The 13,820-nt window shown below is 35.1% G+C and overlaps 1 protein-coding gene across 1 annotated transcript in view; it reads left to right on the top strand.

The window, feature by feature from the left end:
• LOC149797773 (LON peptidase N-terminal domain and RING finger protein 2-like) overlaps window positions 1-13,445 on the top strand; it is a 31,679-nt gene extending 18,234 nt beyond the window's left edge. The window contains exon 10 of the mRNA XM_089962719.1: window positions 4,961-13,445. Coding sequence (XP_089818845.1) covers window positions 4,961-5,244 — 284 coding nt within the window. The 3' untranslated portion in view covers window positions 5,245-13,445. The remainder of the gene's footprint in view (window positions 1-4,960) is intronic.
• The last annotated feature ends 375 nt before the right edge of the window (window positions 13,446-13,820 follow it).

Below are 13,820 nucleotides of genomic sequence, written 5' to 3'. Positions count from 1 at the left end.
GTCATTTAAATAGCATCAGTTTGGTTATTGTAAACTGTACAAATTCAGAAAATTTTGTGTAAGTGTAGCCTTAATGAAGACCAGTCCAGCATCACATTGTGCCAACATAAGAGGGAGTAGCATGCAACATATGATTTCAAAGAAAGTTAGAATGAAAAATAAAGTTAATCTTCCCATTTCCCCGTATTGTATGAAAAGTGAACAAAAATGAGTTGCGATAAATCTTCAGTTACTATTTGTTAGGTTGTACTGGAAGCCACATTGTCGTTATCATTAAACATTATTGGCAGTAGTAACTTATACAGCCTTTCCCACCTACGCCTTGCCTTTGTGGTGAACTTTGCTAAATACCTGGAAACTACCAAATACTGGGGCAGTTTTTAATGGTGAATCTCATACTCTGGATGAACTCGACAGTGCTTGCAATAAATATACAGTATATAATTGTATTTCTTTGCAAGTTGATGTTAATCAGTCCTTTTTATTCATAGGTTTGTAATTGTAAGGGCTTTTGTCATAATTTAAAAGAACCATTGACTGAGAACTTTCATTATACCAACTCATACATGTGCTGTTAAGCAGAGTAAGTTTATATTTTTATTCAGTCAAGTTAAATGTTACATGTCGATTTATTTGAAATTCAATAGCCATACTTGTTTTTAGTGATTGATTCTGTGATTTAGTACATGATCATATGTCTAATTCAGATGTTATGAGAGTCACAAAGAAGAAAGATGTTTTGATTTTACAAATTTTCATTGTTGAACCCATTTTGTTGACAGTTCCATTTTGTAAGGGTCATATGTGAACCTTGAAGAATTGGTTTCATCCTGGAAAAGATCTGTAAAATTTGTTTCCGATAGTTTGGAAACCATGAATATAGTCATCATGATGGCCATGTAGAAAATGTCTTCACTGTTCCTTCTAAATGGACGGTCATATTGGCATGGGCATTTCACTGTTCCTTCTAAATGGATGGTCATATTGGCTTGGGCATTTCACTGTTCCTTCTAAATGGATGGTCATATTGGCATGGGCATTTCACTGTTCCTTCTAAATGGACGGTCATATTGGCATGGGCATTTCACTGTTCCTTCTAAATGGACGGTCATATTGGCTTGGACATTTCACTGTTCCTTCTAAATGGACGGTCATATTGGCATGGGCATTTCACTGTTCCTTCTAAATGGATGGTCATATTGGCATGGGCATTTCACTGTTCCTTCTAAATGGACGGTCATATTGGCATGGGCATTTCACTGTTCCTTCTAATTGGACGGTCATATTGGCATGGGCATTTCACTGTTCCTTCTAAATGGAAGGTCATATTGGCATGGGCATTTCACTGTTCCTTCTAAATGGATGGTCATATTGGCATGGGCATTTCACTGTTCCTTCTAAATGGATGGTCATATTGGCATGGGCATTTCACTGTTCCTTCTAAATGGATGGTCATATTGGCATGGACATTTCACTGTTCCTTCTAAATGGATGGTCATATTGGCATGGGCATTTCACTGTTCCTTCTAAATGGATGGTCATATTGGCTTGGGCATTTCACTGTTCCTTCTAAATGGACGGTCATATTGGCATGGGCATTTCACTGTTCCTTCTAAATGGACGGTCATATTGGCATGGGCATTTCACTGTTCCTTCTAAATGGACGGTCATATTGGCATGGGCATTTCACTGTTCCTTCTAAATGGATGGTCATATTGGCATGGGCATTTCACTGTTCCTTCAGAATGGACGGTCATATTGGCATGGGCATTTCACTGTTCCTTCTAAATGGACGGTCATATTGGCATGGGCATTTCACTGTTCCTTCTAAATGGACGGTCATATTGGCATGGGCATTTCACTGTTCCTTCTGAATGGACGGTCATATTGGCATGGGCATTTCACTGTTCCTTCTAAATGGACGGTCATATTGGCATGGGCATTTCACTGTTCCTTCTAAATGGACGGTCATATTGGCATGGGCATTTCACTGTTCCTTCTAAATGGACGGTCATATTGGCATGGGCATTTCACTGTTCCTTCTAAATGGACGGTCATATTGGCTTGGGCATTTCACTGTTCCTTCTAAATGGATGGTCATATTGGCTTGGGCATTTCACTGTTCCTTCTAAATGGATGGTCATATTGGCATGGGCATTTCACTGTTCCTTCTAAATGGATGGTCATATTGGCTTGGGCATTTCACTGTTCCTTCTAAATGGACGGTCATATTGGCATGGGCATTTCACTGTTCCTTCTAAATGGACGGTCATATTGGCATGGGCATTTCACTGTTCCTTCTAAATGGACGGTCATATTGGCATGGGCATTTCACTGTTCCTTCTAAATGGATGGTCATATTGGCATGGGCATTTCACTGTTCCTTCAGAATGGACGGTCATATTGGCATGGGCATTTCACTGTTCCTTCTAAATGGACGGTCATATTGGCATGGGCATTTCACTGTTCCTTCTAAATGGACGGTCATATTGGCATGGGCATTTCACTGTTCCTTCTGAATGGACGGTCATATTGGCATGGGCATTTCACTGTTCCTTCTAAATGGACGGTCATATTGGCATGGGCATTTCACTGTTCCTTCTAAATGGACGGTCATATTGGCATGGGCATTTCACTGTTCCTTCTAAATGGACGGTCATATTGGCATGGGCATTTCACTGTTCCTTCTAAATGGACGGTCATATTGGCTTGGGCATTTCACTGTTCCTTCTAAATGGATGGTCATATTGGCTTGGGCATTTCACTGTTCCTTCTAAATGGATGGTCATATTGGCATGGGCATTTCACTGTTCCTTCTAAATGGATGGTCATATTGGCATGGGCATTTCACTGTTCCTTCTAAATGGATGGTCATATTGGCATGGGCATTTCACTGTTCCTTCTAAATGGATGGTCATATTGGCATGGGCATTTCACTGTTCCTTCTAAATGGATGGTCATATTGGCATGGGCATTTCACTGTTCCTTCTAAATGGATGGTCATATTGGCATGGGCATTTCACTGTTCCTTCTAAATGGATGGTCATATTGGCATGGGCATTTCACTGTTCCTTCTAAATGGATGGTCATATTGGCATGGGCATTTCACTGTTCCTTCTAAATGGACGGTCATATTGGCATGGGCATTTCACTGTTCCTTCTAAATGGACGGTCATATTGGCTTGGACATTTCACTGTTCCTTCTAAATGGACGGTCATATTGGCATGGGCATTTCACTGTTCCTTCTAAATGGACGGTCATATTGGCATGGGCATTTCACTGTTCCTTCTAAATGGACGGTCATATTGGCATGGGCATTTCACTGTTCCTTCTAAATGGACGGTCATATTGGCATGGGCATTTCACTGTTCCTTCTAAATGGACGGTCATATTGGCATGGGCATTTCACTGTTCCTTCTAAATGGACGGTCATATTGGCATGGGCATTTCACTGTTCCTTCTGAATGGACGGTCATATTGGCATGGGCATTTCACTGTTCCTTCTAAATGGACGGTCATATTGGCATGGGCATTTCACTGTTCCTTCTAAATGGACGGTCATATTGGCATGGGCATTTCACTGTTCCTTCTGAATGGACGGTCATATTGGCATGGGCATTTCACTGTTCCTTCTAAATGGACGGTCATATTGGCATGGGCATTTCACTGTTCCTTCTAAATGGACGGTCATATTGGCATGGGCATTTCACTGTTCCTTCTAAATGGACGGTCATATTGGCATGGGCATTTCACTGTTCCTTCTAAATGGACGGTCATATTGGCATGGGCATTTCACTGTTCCTTCTAAATGGACGGTCATATTGGCATGGGCATTTCACTGTTCCTTCTAAATGGACGGTCATATTGGCATGGGCATTTCACTGTTCCTTCTAAATGGACGGTCATATTGGCTTGGGCATTTCACTGTTCCTTCTAAATGGATGGTCATATTGGCTTGGGCATTTCACTGTTCCTTCTAAATGGATGGTCATATTGGCTTGGGCATTTCACTGTTCCTTCTAAATGGATGGTCATATTGGCATGGGCATTTCACTGTTCCTTCTAAATGGATGGTCATATTGGCATGGGCATTTCATTGAAAGGCTTTTTTGGTCCTAAATGAGATACTAAATATCTTAGCCAGCTTGAAGATTTTTGGATTCTTGCTTCTTTTGAATGGATGGGGTTTTCACTTAAGAAAAGCTTATCATACCTAGCTGATTGGAATTCATTATGGTACCCATGTAATATCTAAAATTAGACTGTTATGGTCACATTTTGGACATAGGTCTTGTCTCTGGTTTTGGCTTGTAAGCATGATAACACAAGCAAGTATAAATGGAGATTAATCAAATTTAGTTTGTGTCTATATTTGCAGAATACCTTGAATGATTCTACTTTAATAACTTTGTGCCGTCCCCCTCCCAAAAAATAGTTGTAGAATTAACCAGATGTAGTGTGTAGGTACATCTTCACACTGAGACAAATTCATTTGTTTTCTATCCATGATATCAAAGTCCATAACAAAGAATTTTATTCTACATTTAAGTTTTTTTTGGAATATGTTAACTTTGATATTTTTGTTGCCAAATTTTGGTATGTTGGAGTTTCTCCAAAATATCAGAGATGGTTTCAATAATCGGCAACTAAAAGAAAACAAGACAGAAGGAATGGTGTTGTCTTGGATTCCTGGAAATTCTTTTTCACCAATACAGCATCAGTCTTGCAGAACTTTCTTTCTTTCTAATTACAATGTTACTTAACAGCAGAAAAATACAATTAAAAATTGTACATTAAAACTGCTTGAAGACATTTAATTTCAGGGTTAGCTATTATAAATTCATTACAGATATTTGATAATTTAGCTTTTAGGGAATGGATTTCTCAGAATTTGTTTTAAAAGGTCATACAGTTTTACTCATGTTTTGAAATACATATGTGTCCTGTTTTCTTTTCCAGAAATGACTACTTTATTGAACAAAGTTTATGATATGTGCAAGAATTGGATTGACTCTCTGCCATCTTCACAAAAGCAACGGATTTTCAACCATTTTGGTGACTGTCCTGGTCATGAGCCAGATGAGCTGACTGCATCGAGTGGTCCAATGTGGTTGTGGTGGATGATCGCTGTTCTTCCCCTGGACCCAAGGATTCAGCTGGCAATGCTTTCAATGTCCAGGCTAAAGGAACGCTTGTTAGGACTCAGTAAAATTTTAGGTTTTTTGAATTCTAAAAAGCACTAGTTTTATAGCAATAATAATAATAATAATTTAATTACAAGGCTTGCACTTATAAGTCTGGTTTAGAAATCTAAACATGTAGGATGCCAGGAACAGAAAAAGAAGTCAGTGTACACATACACAGGCATAAGAGCAGAATGTGTAAGAGAATGAATCAGAAAATAACATGCTTTTGGTCAAATGAAGTCGGTCTGAATTTGGTACATCAATTCATTATCAAGTAACTACAAATTACTGGAGATGTACAAAGAAAATATATTATACAGTTGCATAAGAACCCACACAGTGTCATATACAAAGTAGGGAGAGCATATTTTTTCATTCATTTGGGATACCAGGGTTTCATTTCACAAGAGCAGGATGCATTAGGATGGCCAGGTGACTGGTCTTCAGTTGACATGCAGTTGTTGAAACCATTTCTAATATGTTAACCTTGCAACCATTATAGTGCTAATTTGACCTTCAGAATATGGGACCTATAATTCATACCAACCATTATAGTGCTAACCTTGACCTTAGAAAACTTGACAAACAATTCATACAACCATTATAGTGCTAACCTTGACCTTAGAAAACAAGACAAATAATTCATACAACCATTATAGTGCTAACCATGACCTTAGAAAACTGGACAAACAATTCGTACAACCATTATAGTGTTAAGCTGAACCAAAAGAATATTTGGTGTACAGTTAATACAAACTTGATTTAAGTTTCATAGCATATTTATGAGAAAAAAATTAGATTTAAATAAACTATGAAATGTATATGTCAGAGATATTTTTGCTTTCATATATTTAGTAAGTAAAAATAACATGTAAAATGTACCTCAATCCACTTCATAAGACACTGTAAGTTAACTAGTTCATTAATCATCCACCTCTTTAAGGTTTCTGCTGAAACGTTTCTTGCTGATTTGCAGCATTTATTGATGTGTATGCATGTAGGTGGTGCATTTATTGATTTATATGCACTTAGACTGGTTAATTTATCATGTATATGCACTTATATGGGTGCATTTATTGATGTATATGCACTTTTTATATGGGTGCATTTATCGGTGTATATGTACTTATATTGGTGCATTTATCAGTGTATATGCACTTATATGGGTGCATTTATCAGTATATGCACTTATATTGGTACATTTATTGATGTATTTGCACTTATATTGGTGCATTTATTGATGTATATGCACTTATATTGGTGCATTTTCAGTATATGCACTTATATTGGTGCATTCATTGGTGTATTTGCACTTACATTGGTGCATTTATTGTTGTATATGCACTTATATTGGTGCATTTATCAGTATATGCACTTATATTGGTGCATTTATCAGTATATGCACTTACATTGGTGCATTTGTTGGTGTATTTGCACTTACATTGGTGCATTTATTGGTGTATATGCACTTACATTGGTGCATTTATTGATGTATATTCCCTTATAGTTACCTTTAAGTATTCAACTGTTTAGTGCATTACACAACTTTAAAGGCTATAAACTGGAAGATTCTTAGTTTATATACCATTGATGGCTTTGCCATGATGATTCGTTAGTTAGAATACTCGACTTGTGACTAAAATTGTGCAGGTTTGAATCCTACCATTGGTTAAACCCAGCTTGACTACTAAACATCCTACTTTTGTTGCTGTTGCAAATAATTCCAAACCAGTCACAAGATGATTCTGATAAGAAGAGATCATTATGGTACCTAATATTAATGAAGATAAAAATGTTATAGTATGTTAACTCTATGTTATATCAAACTTAAAGTAATTAAAATGTGAGAACATACCATCACTGACTTTACAAATGCAGTTCAACATTAACACTAGCACGACACTTATCAAAGTTGGATAAAGGAACATCTCTGACCATACATATAATAACTCTTAAGTATTCAAGAATCTTTTGACACTTGTCCTGGAATAATATTATTAAATTGAATTAAAATTACTTACATTGAATTGGATCAAATTCAGGTGTGTTGACTTGGAGCTGTTATTATCAGTTGCATATTTGGAATCATTTGACCTGAAGTTGGTCAAATCCATTAGTTGAATTCAGATGTTTTAGGAGTCAGTACTGATGGCAGATACTAAACACGCGTAATTGAGAACATTGTAGATATGCATATTTTGGAGCATATTGCATTGGTCTGTGAAGCTCACTCCAAATCATCAGATTGAACATAAACAAGACAAATCTTGATCTGCATCCTCATTATGTCTTCACAGTAGCATAAGCTGATTATGCCTGAGAAATATGGTATTCAGATGTGACTTTCTTCAGTGCTCCTTTGGAGGCATATGACAGATGACTGATAGACACACCATGGAGCACGGTATGGACATGACAAATGACTGATAGACACACCATGGAGCAGGGTAGGGACATGACAGATGACTGATAGACACACCATGGAGCAGGGTAGGGACATGACAGATGACTGATAGACACACCATTGAGCAGGGTAGGGACATGACAGATGACTGATAGACACACCATAGAGCAGGGTAAGGATACGACAGATGACCGATAGACACACCATGGAGCAGGGTAAGGATACAACAAAATGACTGATAGACACAGCACAGAGCAGAGTAAGGATACGACAGATGACTGATAGACACACCACGAAGCAGGGTAGGGCATGATAAATGACTAATAGATACACCATGGAGCAGGGTAGGGATACGACAAATAACTGATAGACATGACATGGAGCAGGGTGGGGATACGACAGATGACTGATAGATACACCATGAGCAGGGTAGCTCAAAATATTGCTATCGTAGAATGTATATTGAGTAATTTTACTGGAGTGATATCATTAATTGACTTAAAGTGGAGTTGGGCAGAAATCCATGTGATGATAGCAGGGTTGGAAAGACTTGAAACCCCGTGTTGATGAAATATTTATCTTGGTTTGATTTCAGCATTAATATTATATACAATGAGAGCATATTCTTTGGCAAATCTGCATAATTTATGCAACATCTTGCATAACTGGGAGCTCTGTTATATTAAATTAAGTTTAGATTGAAGTGAATGTGGTGGAATTAAGCTGATTGCTTTTTGCTTTCAAGAACTAATTGACAGATGTGGGATAACTTCAAATAAAGTTAATTAAGAATTTTTTTAAAAATGTAAAAGTAAAAAATAGAATCTGACAGACAAAATTTCAGTGTAAAAAGTTTTATCTGGAAATACTACTAAATCATTTTTTATCCTGTTATATTACTGAACAAATAGAATGATTAGAATTATGGCTTATTCTGTAATGATGGCAAAAAATGACTCCAAAGATTAAAAAAATAGCAGTTTGTGATTGGTTTTTGATGAATTTCTAAACTTTGGTTTTTAATGACTTTCATAAATTCAAGGATGATAATTTTTAGGATATATCCAGAATTCCTGAAACAGAGGGTATTGTTTTTTGCAGGAAAAGAAGTTGCAGAAATACTGTAAGGATTTTTAATTTTCAAGTTTCTCAAAAAGCAGAAGAATATGATTTTTAATTGATGCTGTAATGACTATAGAAATGTCTGAAATTTTTGAATACTAGCAGTTTGTTACTGGTTGTCTCTGAATTTCTGAAATTCACGTATGACTTCCAGATAAATCCAAAATTAAACAATCAGAGGTTCTGGCTGTGCATGAAAGTTACCAGTGGAAATACTATGAGAGTTATTTCCCTTTCCATTCTATCATGGTAGTGCAAAATGCACATGAAGTTAATATCGAAACCAAGGTTCTGTAACACAGAAGTGAAAATCAAAAGTCAGATTGTTCGACTTTTCTATTAAGAACAATGTATGATTTAAATTTTGGAAAAGGTTCCTGCTTAGGGATTCTGGAACATTCTCTTCACTAGAAAAGCTCAATTAAAATTACAGTGACTGAAATGCCAAACTTGAATAGAATAAATGGAATAATTTAAAAAGCAAGCAAAATGGGGCTTAGATTCCCTAACACATAAAAAAACAGTTCTATGAACTTTAGTCTAACAGCAGTTATGCAAATTCTGCAGAAATTCCACTTTTGTTGGCTGTGTAGCAACAGCAGCTAGTCAAAATTCAACCAGCATGTGACCAGCAGGTGGGGACAGAAGAAACTTGTACAGTTACATAATCCTTCTTTCAACTGCACAATAAGAACATAAAAAGTATTTACCAGGATCAATGTAAATATATATAAAAATGTGAAATTCCAAGTGTATAAAGATATAATGGCAGCTAAATGACAACAACTGATAGTATTAGCTGGTTTCATTGATTGTTGAAGTATAAAGAATGACGTGTATTACCATGAGGCTGTAATTTGCGTGTGTATTTGGTGATAAAATATAGTGTAACAGAACATTTAGATGGATTGTACATTATTAAACGGGACATTAGGTAAATATAGATCATTACTTTTGTCAAAAGTTATGCACATGTAAAAATATCTGATGTCTGTCGGATTATGATTACATTTTGTATTTGGTCGTCAGAGACAGAATATGTAACCGGATATTTCTCTCCCATTTCCTTATACCTGTATTTGTGAAAATCAAGGGATGTAAATCAAAATAATTTTTATTTTGAAAAAAAAATGATTGGGTATTTTAACTATGCAATATTTGCTTCATGTGATACATTACAGATGAACAAGTTTGACTGAATTGGTTTAAAAGTAGCAAACACATGAAGCATACAATATGACAGCAGCCTGTGATATCATGATCAGTTTTCAGACAAAGCTAGCTACTTTAACAAAACATTATGAAATTGGAGAAAAATGGAATATTCATACCTTTGATTGCATTTTTCTTTTTCGACAGCCTTGCAGCAATTATTAAAATTAATGACAACAAAGAAGCATGCTTCTCACTGGTTGATTTAATTAACTAGAGCAAGGTATCAGTTATCAAAAGATGAAACAGTTATTGGTTTTATACTTGCATCTCCTTGAATAATGCACATTTATGTATTGTGATTTATGACTGATCATAGGCATCTGAAGTTATAAAGGTAACATTTTGAAACAAAAATCAGTAAGATATATTTTTTATATTAAGGTTTTGTTGGATAAGTCTTGAAATGATATAATACTGAGCAACAAGTTCTCAATATAGTCGGTCTGATTTGCCAATCCCCTTATAGGGGTGGTCAGCAAATATAGTGCCATATTCTGATAATGAAGAAGTAGAAGTTTTGAAGAGACACAACGTTGTAAATGGTCTTGTTCAGTATTGCATAGTATAGCATACTCTTACAAGTCCAATCTGACTGCATAGACCCAAATCTGCTGTCACATAATGTGGCGGCAGATCTGGGTCTATGCAGTTTGTTGGGAGTAATCAGTAGAAAAATATATTATAGACACTGATCTGACAGTGCATTATGTGCAGGTAGATTAGGGTCTTGTTGTTTGAATTTGGACTAGACTGATAAGCAGTCATGTGGTGGATATGAGGATTTTGTTGTGGATATGTACTATTCATTACAACTCGAACAGATAATGCATCATACATAATCATTGTATTTGTTTAATGAAAAGCATCAGTATTATATATATATATATATATATATATATATATATATATATATATATATATATATATATATATATATATATATTTTATATAGTAGGTACCATGTAATTAAGGTTTAAGTTATTGCAAATTGAAATGTATGTTACATGTAAGTTATGTAGTATGTATTATATTAGTATATAATATTTAATATTTATAATAATTTTCACCACAAATTATCTCAGGCTTGTTAAATTATATATATATATATATATATATATATATATATATATATATATATATATATATATATATATATATAGACACACACACACACCAGTATGAGTTTTGATGTATGAAAATGTTCCTTCATTTGTATCTGGAGTCCTCAGATAAAACTCTTCTCATAAAGAAATTGGCAAAACATGACATTATTGCATGAATACATAAAAATCCAATGTGTCAATTAATATTTTAATACCTGCTTAAAAAAAATGCCTCACACCATGAAAAAATAGTTCTAAGTTTGTTGAGGTGTCCATATGTCAAATTAATGTATGAAGGAAAATTTGCTTATGCCATGGCATATAAAGTGTCAATCCATTTTGTGAGTCTGGCAAGCTCAGACAGAATTTGGATGAAACATGGAATTGATGAATTCATTGACTTTTTCATTTCAGTGTGTGTGTGTGTGTGTGTGTGTTAATAGGCAACAGGTAATGTTATCAGATATATAATTTTACATTTCATTATTCAAAAATTCCTAGCTTTTACCCTGTGTAAAGATATATTTGTCATTAGTTCTGACCCCTGTCTATAAGTAATAACAAAACTGCATTCATGCATTCATTGGCCCTCTTATTCTAATAATATTTGAACCATTTTTTTCCACTTTGTCACTCACAGCATTGTTCACTAAACTCTTGTTCTTCGGGATAGGTTTGCAGAATTCATGAAATCCATAATAAAAAACAATGTGCAAACAGATTTTCTCAACAGTTGTATGCTCACTAAATTATTGTGCTGTGGAAAAGTAAATTTATGATAGAAACATTGATGTCAGCCTGATCAGACCTTATTTTATAGTTACGAATATGTATTAGTATGGATTTGGGGGTATGTATGTATTAGTACTTAACATTTTATAAGTACCATGTTGCATTAAGGATGCACTGCTAATAAAGTACCAGTGTGACTTAGATGCTTGAATGAAATACTATGATGCATCTTTTGTTTTTAATTATTTTAACAGTCCTCTTTTTTGGCAGCAATTCATGGTGTTTGATAGTACTTCATCATGAAGTGGGATAAAACTACCAATACAGATTTGTATTTTTGCTCATTTACAATTTACTAAAATGAATGTCATTAAAAATCTTTTATCTTTTCTAAACTTTATTGATGAAATATTTTGGTGAATTGTAAGGTACATTTGAAAGCTGTGGAAAGGGATGCAAAATTCTGAATACTGGCTGCACATGCAACTCATATGTATACAGACATTCCCCGTTATTCACTCATTATATGGACTGTCCAGGAACTAGTATTATGACCTTGAGTTTTCATGTTAAATTGTTCATCTGTTTATGTTCCATTATAAAGTTTCCCATTAATATGCTTACAAATGCGATTAGTTCACATCGTATTGTGTATTTGTAGACATCAGTACCAAACACTCGTAAGTTGGGTGCAACTGCAAACAACGTGGACCCTGATCTGCCATTGATTTGCATGCAAGCAGTTCAGGGTCTGTGTTGTTCTTCTATTACCTCTAACAAGCTGCATAGACCCAAATTTAAAATAACATTGTATGATGGCAGATTTGGGTCTATGCAGCTTGTAACTGGACCAGGCTTGTAAGCAGATATGCGACATCAATAATTTTCCATAGGAAACACAGAAAATCAAGCAAATTTTGTGAATTATACAAAACTGTAAATTGCATCTTGTTTCTTACCCACTTTGTGGTAGATTTTTGTATGTGGCCAGTTGTTCAGATGGCTGTAAACCTTTCTGCTTCCCCAAAAGATGTTTTCCTCATCATGAGCAAGTAAGATATTAAGCAGACAAATCTTTTTTATATGCATGCATAAATACTTCTACTGTGCAATGGTTTAGATGATTTTTATTATTTCTATTATTATTCATCTGAGTTTGTAATGGGAATCAGTATGCAAGTTGTGTTAAAATTAATCAAGAAACATTATTTAAAAAGACATTTTCCGGTTCATTTCAAATAGTAATGGATATTTATCATGGATTCACTATACTTTCATTACAGACTTGTCAATTAAGCAACTTGCCTGTAATTCAGGAATACTTGACTGAAATTGATAATCTTGTAGCTTGTAAGAGTTGATAGCATATCATGGTGGTAGATAATATTGTTTACAAGTCAAGCAATATCATACACTATCTTTGTTACATCTTGTCAGAGGGAGTCATATAACTCTTTTCATTGAATGTTGGACTCGTAATCCAAAGGTTGCAATTTTGAAACCCAGATCGGCCAATCCAGGTAAGCCACCTTAGTGTATCCCTTGGAAAGATGCTTAGCTTCCATTTCCTCAACACGATGTAGCCAATAAAGAGCAACATTAAACCTCAGCCAATCAACAAAACTAATATTTTATGCGGACTTGAAGTCTTACACTCTCTAATAAATAAACTGAATATTTAACAGTGTTTGTATTTTGTTCTTTAACAGTAAGAGACTATGAGGAATAGCTAACGGGAAGTCTGTTCTCTGCATCCGTTAGCAGAAGTTTCGCTAAACGTACTTGGCGATTTGGCTAATTACATAATTAAGAACCCACTTCTTTTCAAGCTTGGTAAATCAAAGAGAGGCAATACAATAATGAGTGCATATTATTGCATTGAATGAGAATGTTTAAGCCATTTTTATTAAAAGTTATGGGCAAGTTTCTGATCAGCAGCACTGGGATTTTACTTCATAGGTAAAATGCGAAGTCTTAGTAAGATAGTCTGAATACTGTTACAAGTGATTTTTTTCACACTGCAAACACTATGTCCACCTTGCATACAATGCAAATAC

The sequence above is a fragment of the Sinohyriopsis cumingii genome, chromosome 6 (genome assembly GCF_028554795.1).
Source record: "Sinohyriopsis cumingii isolate HCF-2022 chromosome 6, ASM2855479v2, whole genome shotgun sequence".
Classification (NCBI taxonomy): Eukaryota; Metazoa; Mollusca; class Bivalvia; order Unionida; family Unionidae; genus Sinohyriopsis; species Sinohyriopsis cumingii.
This window is presented reverse-complemented; position numbering and strand designations above follow the sequence as displayed.